The following is an 11652-nucleotide window of genomic DNA, read 5'->3' as shown; positions in this document are numbered from 1 at the left end:
TTTAGGTCTGCTTCTTTTTGTAAACTTTATGTGTCTTTGTGATTTACTTTTTGGGCATGAAAAGCTGGTTTATCTAAGCTTCTGGTTCTCTCTTTTGATTTTATATTGGAGTGGCCAGATTGCCTTTGTCTTCAGGAGTTCCCACAGAGGCCAAAGTGAGATGAGGATCAGATGCTCTCAGGCTTTCTCCTAAGGTCTGGATCCCTCCAGGAGAGATGTTGTCCTCAGGAATTTGGGGGCTGGTCTGGCCTGGGAGCAGGGCCCAGGAAAGATGCTGATCTTGCACAGCTGTTGGCCATGCCACCCAGAGAAGCAAAGGGAGATGGGGATGGGAAGAGGCCCCAAGGGCTCCTGGAGACTGTAGAGAGGAACTGGGTTGGTCTGGATGCAAAGGATCAGGAAGCCGAGAGGTTGGCCTGGTGTCTAGGAAAGAGGCTGGTGGGTTGTGCAGCCCAGTGAAGCAGAGGGAGGTGAGGGCAGGACCAGGCCCAGAGGCCTCCTAGGAGAGAACCTGGTGGGTTGTGCAGCCCTTGAAAGCAGAGCTCATTTCAAGTTTTATTTCAGTTTGTTTTTTCTTCAGAAATTCTATTATTAAACTCTAGTTTCATGTCTTAGATTATTTTCTTTTTGTTAATATGTTATTTATTATTTTTACTTTATGCGTATTATGAGTGTATTGCCTGCATGTATGTGAGTGCACCCACATTGTGCAATGCTGTGGAGATCAGAAGAGGGCTTCGGATTCCCCTGGAAGTGGAGTTAAGGATGGTTTGTAGCCGCCATGTGAGTGCTGGGAATCAAACCCGGGTCCTCCGCAAGAGCAGTCAGTGCTCTTAACTGCTGAGCCATCTCTCCAGCCCTAGAGTATTTTCTTTATTTCATTTGATTGTGATTCACATCTTCATTTTGGAGTTTATGCATGTCCTCTTTGAGCTCCTTGACCACATTTAAAATTCCTATTTTAAGCTGGGGGTGATGGCGCATGCCTGTAGTCCCAGCACTTGGGAAGCAGAGGCAGGCAGATCTCTGTGAGTTCAAGGCCAGCCTGGTCTGCATAGTGAGTTCCAGGGCAGCTGCAGCTATATGGAGACCCTGTTTCAAAAAGACCAAAAATATTTGCTATTTTGAAATTGTTGTTTTGTGCATCAACTAAGCTGCTCTTCTCAGGGGGCATTGTGGTAGGTGTACTAATTTCTGGAGGAGACATGCAGTTATTTCTGTTGCTTGTGTTTTGGCAATGGGGCCTAGCCATCTGAAATTTGGTGGCTGTGGTGCCTGTGCTGTTGACTGTGCCTGGCAACATGGTGGGGGATCATCACAGGAGCAAGGTTTGGCTCTCAACACCTAGAGGAGGGGGCCACTGCCTGTTGCACCTGCACCATTGACTATGACTAGCATTATGGTGCAGGGCATCTCAACAGCAAGGGACTAAGTTAAGGTAGCCCCAATTTGGATTGTCCCTGGCCTTTGCTCAAGACAGACACCAGATCCTGGTTCTTCCTGAAGACCAAGAGTGCCGCAGAGGAGTCCTGCTGCATCATCCTGCCTGAGTAGGTGCTTGCAAACATCAGAGGACTGGGTGTCTGACCTTTCCTTTTCACAGTGTGCTCTGCTTAGTGGCCTCCTGGGTTCCAAATGGGAGTGATTCCTGGGTTTGCATAGCCCTGAAGCTGTTCTCATGGCCCTACTCTGGGGATACTTCCCCACTCCAGTGAGGAGCAGCTTAGCAGATTCCAGCTTCTTCGGGAAGCTTCTGTCTCTTAACACCACACCAAGCCTAGGGGCCCAAAGTAACCTATTCCTAACACACAGATCAAATAGGAAATGCTCACAAAGAAATGCTGGGCTCTTACTTGGAGCACTAGTGAAATGAAAGGACTTATTTATTTATGCACTTATTTATTTTTGACGCAGGGTCTTGCTATATAGACCATGTTGGTCTGGAACTTACTATGTAGCCCAGGCTGGCCTTGAACTACTTGCAGAAATCTCCCTGCCTCAGCTTCCCAAGTGCTAGGTTTACTGGTATAAGCCACCGCAGCCAGCTTGGGACACATCTGTATTTTGTGTGTGTGTGTGTGTGTGTGGAGTAATTTTGCCTTGACCACGTGTGTATTTCAGAAATGAGTTTTCTCTTTGTTTCCTCCTTCCACCTTGTGGGTTCTGGGTATTGAACTCAGGTTATCAGGCTTGGTGGCAAGTACCTTTACCCAGTGAGCTATCTTGCCAGTCCTGACTTCACTCTTCAAGGAAAGCTGTCCACAGCCTCCCCTCCCTCTATCCCCTAGGTGAAGTGTGTGTGTGTGTGTGTGTGTGTGTGTGTGTGTGTGTGTGTACTCTCTTTCTTGACCTGTCTCCAACTAAGCCGGTTTTCTTATGTATCTTTCTTCCCACCTCACAGCATCAAGGCAGCTGCAGGTGTGAAGATAACAGCTGTGCGGGTCAGCAACGAGGACCAGTGGGCAGTCCAGGAGGACATAGAGCAGGATGGCACCCAGACCACAGCTGCCCTGGCCTGCATGGGCCATCACCCTGACACACAGAGCAGGTGAGCCTGTGATCCTGGGGTCCTTTGGCAGCGGTGGCTTGAGGGAGTGTAGAGAGTGGCTGGCAGAATCACGGGAGGAGGAATGCAGCCATGAAGCTCCGTGGACTGGTACACTGAAGCCTTGCAGCTCTGTGGCCCCATTTGTTCTGCTAAGCTCCCAGGTTATAGTAGTCTCTGAGGGTTCCACTGCAGGGACATGTGTGACCCCAAGCATCTGTCCTTTATGCACAGATACAGATGACATGATGACACCCCCCAAATGCCACAGTTCTTATTTGTCAGAACACTCAGTGTGATGACCAAATTGTACATTGCTATTATTATTATTATTTGCATGAGGAAATGAAGGCTGATATGGGGGAAACAGGTGATTAAAGAGCAGAGGGAAAGTCTACTTTTTAAAATAAGCAAACAGCATGGTCACAGATGTCAGCTAATTTTGTCCCTCACCCCTTATTTTAGAAAATAAAAAATTTATTGCTATTGTGTGTGCCCACATGTGTACATATGTGTGAATGTTTGTGAGTATATGTGCATGTGTGCCTGTGTGTGAGCATGTGTGCATGCGTGTGATGTATGGTGTATGTGTTTGTGTGTGTGTGGTGTATGTGTGTGTGGTGTGTGGGTTTGTGATGTACATATGTGTGTGTGGTATATATGTGTGTGGTATGTGCATGTGTGTGGTATGTGGTGTGTTTATGCCATGCTGCATGTGGAGGTCAGAGGACAACTCTCGGGGGTCTGTCCTCTCCTTCCACCGAGTATTCTGGGGATCCAGGTCCTCAGGCTTACGAAGCAAGCGCTTGTACCTGCTGAGCCACCTCACCAGCTGCCTTGCTGCTTAAATGACCCTTTCTGTTTAGTCACTGCCATACCTGGGGGTGGGCAGGCAGCTCCAGACTCTCAAGGTGGAGTTTGCTTCAGTCTTCTGCTCAGACGCTGGACTCAGCATGGTATTGACACTGGGAAGCTGAGGGCAGGCTTACCAGGAGCCTCTCCTCCCCTCTACTGGTGAACATCCTCTCCCGTGGTTGGTCAGGCTAAGAAACTGTGCTGGACCCATGGCTGACAATCTACCATCAGCTCAGACATTGCCTAGGGTGAAGCCTGGCACCTTGGCTGGTCACACAGGCCCTAGGGGTGTCACATCTCACCTATGCCCCTAACTCCTTTTCTTTTTCTTTTCTTTGGATTCTCTGAGGCCCACAGTGTTAGGTATAGAAGACATGGGCTGGGGGTGACTGCAGTGTAGATGGATGAGCAGGGTCACATGAGAGCTGGGGATGAAATTGAGCTTTTCCAGTGGGTTGCCTGGTACATGCTGTTGCCTCCAGGCTGACCCCAGCCAATCTCAGAGCTCTTTCCTGCTGCCTTTGAAGGTCTTTCTCAGGAGGATGAGCCACTCAGGCTGAATAGTCAGACACTTTGTTAGGAATCTCTACCTGAGTGTGCTGGTGGCTTCCTACTCCAAACTCATCAGTTATACTCATGGAGGGAGTGTGCAGTGTGACTTCGGGTGACAGGCCGCCCTGGGTGTCTGAGTATCTGCTGAGCACCCTGAGTCCTAAGTTGTTAATATTGGCTCAAGGGTTTTCAGTTGCAAGTACTAGATCATTTTCCCAAAGTGCTCACTATAAAAGTGTTTGGTTGGTCCACTTGACAAATTTAGTAGTGGCTGTTCCTGTGGTGGGTTAACACAACAGCTCCTCGGCATTCCATGAGTGTTCCTGGTCATCCTCCAACTTGTTTCTTCATGGTCACAAGATGACTGCAGCTCTTCCAGGCATCACAGACTCATTCAATGATATCTAAGAGTAGTGCATCTCTTCACAGGAAGGAAAACCTCCTTAACAGTCCCCATGGCAGGTTTTCCTTATGATCCTGGCAGCAAGCAGTGGGCTCCCTGCCTGAGAGTAGGGTGGTCATGGGAAGTGAATATCTGGTGATGCTCTCTGGCTGTGTAGCAAGAGGTGGACTTTGCTGCCAGGGCCTGAGGAAGGGACTGGGTGCAGGTGGCCAGAGGGCAGCAGTGGCCGCACACTTAAAGGTGGGCTCTGTTGGGGGATGTGGCTGATTCTGTTTAGCACAGAGCTCTAGTGAGCTGTGTCCCCAGTGGGGGAACTCCCCTTCCTGTGTGGCTATCCAGGTGGCCTTGCCAGTGCCTACCACTGGGCCGTGTGTTGGTGGTGCTTGGCACACAGAGTTCAGGTAGACTGTCAGGAGGCACTCTGGTGCTGAGGACAGTGACCCGTCTTTCCTCCAGTTGGGTTCTCCTTAGCTGGTCTTCCCTCCTGGGGGCAGGATGGTGTCGAGGAGCCCTCAGCATTCGTCTGATGACATGATCACTTTAGGGAGAAGCTGTTCTTCCTGCTTTGGCCCAGCACAGGCCTCAGGCTGGTTGCCACTGGCTTTGTTGGGCATAACTTAGAATATGTGACTACCCAAACGAACCACTGTAACCAGTTCTGGAGGCAGCATTCAGGTCAGTGTCCCCAGGGCCTTGGGCAGAGTAGCAGAGAGGTTTGGGGGCCATGGGCACTGATGGTAACATAAACTAAAGGAAACCACACTGACCACCGTCATGTCACAGACCCTGACAGTAGGCTAGAAGAGGCCGAGAAGAGTTGACTCCACATCTGGGACACTGGGCTTATAATGATGGTCTCTGTGGTATGTGCAGAGGAAATTGAAATCCCCAAGGTCAATGTTTTGTTTGTGTGTGTGGTATGGGTACATATGTGTGCACACAGTGCCTGTGCAGTGTGCACATGGATGCCAAAGGACATCATCAGGTGTGCTGCTCTATCACTCTTGAGACAGTCTTTTGCTGAACCTGGAGCTATGGTGGTGACCAGCAAGCCCCAGCCATCCTCTGTCTCCACCCCTGACAATACTGGGCTTACAGGCACTTACAGCCATCCCACCTTTTATTATGTGGATGCTGGGATTTGAACTTGGGTCCTCATGCTTGTGCAGCAAGTGCTCTTATTCCCTAAGCCATCCTCCTAGCCCCACGGTCATTTTTACATACATTTCTCAAAAGTGGCCATTACTTCTTGGTTTTGTGAAAACCAGTTCTGCATTTTCTTTGGCAGAAAATTTAAAAGGGCTGCATGGGAAAGAGATGGTTGAGCTGCACACAGCATCACATGCTCATGTGAGGGGCTCCCATCTCAGTGTGTTCTTTGAGTGTCTCTCCTTCATGTTTGGTATTCAACCTCCCCTCATGCTGAAGAAGGGCAGGGAGTACTACTCTGGCATGACAATTTATGCTTATCAAATATTCCTATAAAACGGTTCCATAATCTAAATAAATAATTGCTTCTTTTGTACTTTGGTTGCATTATGGTATCAAATGAGGTGTGAAATACAGGCTTACACATCAAGTTTGCCGGCGAACAAAGTGAATATATGAATATATCACTGCAACATCCCGCAGAATGCTATAATCTCTGAATTGTGACAACCTCAAGCGGAATTGAGTTTTTAATAGAATATAATGTAGAAACTGCCTGAAATCTTGTGATAAGAATTAAAAATGTGTTGTGTGGGAAAGACCTGATGTGCTTGGTTAGGGGGGCGGTAAAGGTCTTAATTTAAAATATTTTAATGAAGGCTCATGGGGAGGAAATATGAGTAATAGAGACGAAGACCACAAGATAAACACCAGTGTTGCCAGAAGAGAAGAGACTAGGAAAATAAGCAAATTTGGAAGTGTTCAGAACAGATAAGGGAGCCTGAGGAAGAGGGAGAGGATGGAGCATTTGCATGGAGACTGCACTGCACACTGCGTGCTGGGATGAAGCCTGCATGACTTCAGTAAGTCAGATCTCAAACCGGGAAACAGATGCCACTGCATGTGTGTGTGTGTGTGTGTGTGTGTGTGAGATGTGTGTATGTATGTGTATGATGTTTGTATCTGTGTGTGTATGTGTGTATATATGTGTGTATGTCAGGTGCCACTGCACGTGCGTGTGTGTGATGTGTGTATGTATGTGTGAAGTGTGCAAGTGTACTTATGTGATGTGATATGTGTGTGTATGTGTGCATATGTGTTGTGTATGTGGTGTGTGCGTGTATATATGTGATGGCATATATGTATATATGTATGTGTGTTTATGTGATCTGTGTGTATGTGTGTGCATGTGTGTGTGAAATGTGTATATGTGATGCGTGTATATATGTATGTATGTATGTGTTTCATGTTAGTATGTGTGTGGTGCATGTGAGTGTGATGTGTGGGGTGTATATGTGTATGAGTATGTGATGTGTGTATATGTGATATGTGTATAATGTGTGTATATATGTATGGGTATGTGTGTGGCTTGTGTGTGTGTGGTGTGTATGTGTGCATGGTGTGTGTATGACATGTGTGTATACATATGTGACGTGTGTGTATATATGTGTGACGTGTATGTGTGTGTGTGATATGTGTGACTTGTGTGTATATGTTTGTCAGTGTATGTATGTGTTTCTGTGTGTGGTGTATGTGTTTGGAATGTGTATGTGTGGAGTGTGGTATGGGTGCGTAGGTGTATGTATGATGTGTGTATATATATGTATGTGTGTAGTATGTGTGAGTGTGTATGTGGTGTGTAAATGTCTGTGTGTGGTATGGTCACATGCATGTGAAGACCAGAGGTCTGTTGAGTGTCTTACTCAGTATCTGTCCACCTGACATTTTGGAACAGTCTCTCACAGGCCTGGAGCTCACTGAGCTGGCCAGACTGGCTGGTCAGCAAGCCCCAGAGGCCCTTCTATCTCTGCCCTTCAAGCACTGTGTGCACTTCCACACATGGCCTTTTAAAAATGTGGGTTCTGGGAATCAAACTCATTTCCTCATTCTTGTGTGACATTTATGGATAAGTCACGTCCCCAAACCTGATGTCTCTTAAAAAAATTTTTTTTTATTGAATTTTTTTTCATATAATAGATTTTAATCAAATTTAGATCCCCTCTGCCATTCGCCCTCCCATAATCCCCCCATCAGATTTCATGTATTCTGTCATATATACTAAGTCCTATCCAGTCAAGCATTTGTGTCTGGGTGTCCCTCAGTGCAAGTTCATCCACTGGAGTCTAGTCAGCCTACCTAGAGTCAGTCCCTTAAAGAATATCTGTTCTCCCTCACCCAGCAGTAATCAATTGCCAGTTGTTCCTTGGCTAGGACTGGGGCCTGCTGCCTGTTTCATGTTGGGTTTTTGTCTGATTGAGTCGACATGGGTCTTGTGCATACTGTCACCATTGCTGTAAGTTTGTGTGAACAAGTTCCCAGAGGCCTGAAAGCCTCTGTTTCCTTATGTTCTTGCATCTACCCTGGCTCTTAAAAATCTACTTTTTATATGGGCAGAAAACACATTCTAGGGCTGTCCCTCAGGAAACCTGTCCACCTGGCAGAGCTAAGTCGTGGTCCACAGGGAAGGAGGAGCGAAAAGATGGAACTGTAAAGTGGATTTCTTTAGCGAGACAGCTGCACACAGCATTGTAACCCTGCCCAAAGTAAGACGAAGGTCAAAGCCAAAGCTCCCCTATCTAGCAATCTGAAACTAGGACTGGGGATACAGTTCAGTGGTTGAGAGCTTACCTAGCAAGCCCAAGGCCCTGGGTTTGAGTCCTAGACACACACACACACACACACACACACACACACACACACACTGTCCTTGAAGTATAGGACCAATATTTTTTGACAATTATTTATTTTGTGTGTGTGTGTATGCCTCTCTTTCTGTGTGTGAATGTATATTTGTGTAGTGCACACAGATGTGAATACACACATATGCCACAGTGCACACATGGATATCAGAGGACAATTTGAGAGAGTCAGTTCTCTCTTACCATGTGGATCCTGAGGATCATCAGACTTGGCAGTAAACACCTTTACCCACTGAGCCATCTCACTAGCCCCCTGGGACCAATCTTGCAGGAATGTTTCTTTGCCTTCTCTAACCCAGACTGCATTAGAGCTATGCTGGCCAGTGTACTTAGTTACTTGTCTTGTTACTGGGACAAAAATACCTGAGCAAAGGAACTTAAGAAGGGAAGAGTTTATTCTGGCTCACAGTTTGAAGGTACAGTCCATCTTCCTGGGGAGTCATGGTGGCAGGATCATAAGGCAGCTGGTCATATTGCATCTGCAGTCAGGAAGCAGAGAGAGATGAATGTTGGTGCTCAGTTCGCGTTCTCCTTTTCATTTAGTCTGGGACCCCAGAACATGGAATGATGTTGCCCACATTCAGGGTGTGTCTTCCCTCCTCAGTTAATCCTCTCTGGAAACTCCTTCACAAACAAGCCTAGAGATATGTCCATGTCTCCAAGGTGGTTCTAAATACTACTAAGTTGGTAATGTTAACCATCAGCCAGTGTTTCATTACAGTAACAAACACCCAAGACAGTTAGCTTTTGGAGGGAAAGGGTATTCCAGCTGGATGGCTTTCTCCAGGTTTCAGTCCCTGGTTGGTTGACTGAGTTGCCTCTGGGCTATGTTGATTCATACTCTCACAGTGGGTAACACATGGCTGTGCAGATGCCTTGTGGCCAGAAGAGCAAGGAAGGAGAGGCTGGCTTCCACAGTCTCCTTCAAAGGCCTAAAACCTCTCACTACCCCCAATACTGCCACTCCAGGGATCAAGTTTACTACTTGGAACTTTCCAGACACAGACAATAGGGGGAAACCAGGAATACCAAGAGGAGTGACACCTCAGTCAGTTAGATGATTTGTGAAATTTGACTATTGACCTTCTAGCCAAAAACATTGTTAACCATTAGAAAGTCACTATGTTGGGGCTGGAGATGCAGCTCAGTGGGTAGAGTGCTTGCCTAGCACACAGGAAGCCCTGGGTTCTATCCCCAACACTGTATAAACTTGGTGTGGTGGTACATGCTTGTAATCTCATCACTCAGCAGGTAGAGGCAGATTCAGAGTTCAGGGTCATCCTCTGGTGTATAGTGAGTTGCTGGACAGTCTGGGATACATGAGACACTGTCTCAGAAGAAAAGTACTATGCCATGTGTCACTGTGTGAGTTCTTGAAGCATGGACCAGGCTGAGTCTTTCCTTGTGCTTACAAATTCATGTTCAAATTTAAAAGTAGAAGATGGCCAGCGAGATGGCTAAGAGAGTAAAGATAAGATGCTTCTGCCAAACCTGATGACCTGAATTCTCTCTCTGGGACCCATGATAGAAGGAGAGAACAGACTCCTGAAAATTGTCTTCTGACTCCACACACATCTTGTGACATGCATGAGTGACACATGCAAAATAAAACTTTAGACAAATTGTAATCAAAGCAGGAGGGAGGCACTCAGTGTCCAGAGCAACTCCATTTCTCAGAATCAGAGGTAGTCTTTCCTACTCTGTTTGGCTTATACCATGTTCTTTCCTTCTGTGAAAGGCTTTATTGAAAAGAAGTGAGACACTGTGTAGAGCATCCTGATACGCCTCTCAGGAGAAGTCTGTTGTCCATTATTTTATTTTAAACGTATTGAAAAATCACAGGACGCTTTCTGGGGGCCAGATACTACTTTAAGACAGTTATGAGAATAATCTTTTAAAAATCAGAATATTAGAACCAGGTGTTGGGGAGCTGGCTTAGTAAGTCAGAGTGCTTGCTGAGCAAGCAGGAGGACCTGAGTTAAAATCCACAGCTCCTGTGTAAAAAGATGGACATGGCTGAGAACTGTAATCCCAGTGCACTCTCTCTCTCTCTCTCTCTCTCTCTCTCTCTCTCTCTCTCTCTCTCAGAGACAGTGTGTGTGTGTGTGTGTGTGTGTGTGTGTGTGTGTGTGTATGGCAGAGACAGGAGGCTCTCTACCAGCCTAGCTCCAGGTTTAGTGACTCTCTCTCAAGGGAATAAAATGAATAAGGGTCTTTGTGCAAGACCTTCATGGGTGAGTGCATTTGTGCACCCCAAGTCCAGGTGTGGGCCCTGCCCTGGTGCTGCAGAGGCTAGGTGCCTTACTCCCAGAGCACTCGCCTGCCCCTCTCCATATTTTAGCTCTCTTGTCCCCTCTAGACTGGACAGTTCCAGGGGAGCCCATGTGTCACCAGGTATCTAGTCCAGAGACACAGGCTGTGTGGGGAGATGGAGGCCTTAGAAGATGAGGCCATGCTCTTGTTTGTGGAACTGGTGCATGTGCCCTTCTTTGGCCAAAGGATCTTTGAAGAAGCAGCTAGGTCAAGATATGGAGATTGGTATTTAGGGGACCAGCATCTGTACAAACACAAGTGACTGGAGACTAAGCCACACAACCACAGGAAGAAGTCAAGGGAAACCTGGAGCCACTACAGTCTAGAAGAGACCATGAAGGGACTGTCCCCTGGAGTCCTCACAGGATGCACTGTCCTGTGCACACCTTGACATTTGGCTTCTGACTTCTAGAACTGTGGAAGCATACGTCACTTCTGTTTGAAGCTACTACGTTGGTGGTGTTTTGTTACTATCGCCTCAGAAAAGTGATGCAGGGGCTTCATGGATGTTTGCGGAGTGAATAAACATTTGTCCAGTCCTGGCTGTCAATAGCATGGGGAGCCTTGAAAAGGGTGACTCCAGACCTGACCAAGGGTCACATGCATTGGCCTATTATTATCATTATTATTTGGCATTTTTTTCTTTTTAAAAATTATTTATTTAATAACCATATGATTAGAAGAGGCATTTCATTACAACAGCATTGATATATTCAATAACATTTTCCAGAGCTAAGATGCATCTCTTTCAAAATTTGCTGTAATTTTTAGCTTTACAGCTTTTTTTTTACAATTGACACTAAGATGCACATGCATTTCTAATCTCTATATAACTGATTATTACTAATCTCAGTTGGTTACTTTCTGAGCTCCTTGGCATCTGAGCATGGATATAAAGTCATCAGGTAGATTTCAATGGTAATGTTTTCCACATCTACCAATTATTAAGGAGCAAATTTTTATGCTTTGAATAATAATTATTATTTTAAAATTTATTTATTTATTTATTTATTTATTTACTTTTGTACACCCACTTCCCAGATAGCACCCTCCCATAGTCTCCCTCCCCCAACTAAAGCCCTTATACTCTGATATCCCTGCTACTGTCTGCTGTGTTGTTGGCACCCCCAGCCATT

General features: G+C 46.3%; 1 protein-coding gene across 1 annotated transcript in view; it reads left to right on the top strand.

Moving 5' to 3' along the window:
* Positions 1–11652, top strand: part of Tmem132b (transmembrane protein 132B) — a 412598-nt gene that overhangs the window by 174586 nt on the left and 226360 nt on the right. The window contains exon 3 of the mRNA XM_008839404.2: positions 2402–2548. Within this exon, the coding sequence (XP_008837626.1) occupies positions 2402–2548 (147 nt within the window). The remainder of the gene's footprint in view (positions 1–2401; positions 2549–11652) is intronic.

The sequence above is a fragment of the Nannospalax galili genome, unplaced genomic scaffold (genome assembly GCF_000622305.1).
Source record: "Nannospalax galili isolate Female #2095 unplaced genomic scaffold, S.galili_v1.0 scaffold218, whole genome shotgun sequence".
Classification (NCBI taxonomy): Eukaryota; Metazoa; Chordata; class Mammalia; order Rodentia; family Spalacidae; genus Nannospalax; species Nannospalax galili.
Note: the sequence above shows the minus strand (reverse complement) of the source record. Positions and strands in the feature narration are given on the sequence as shown.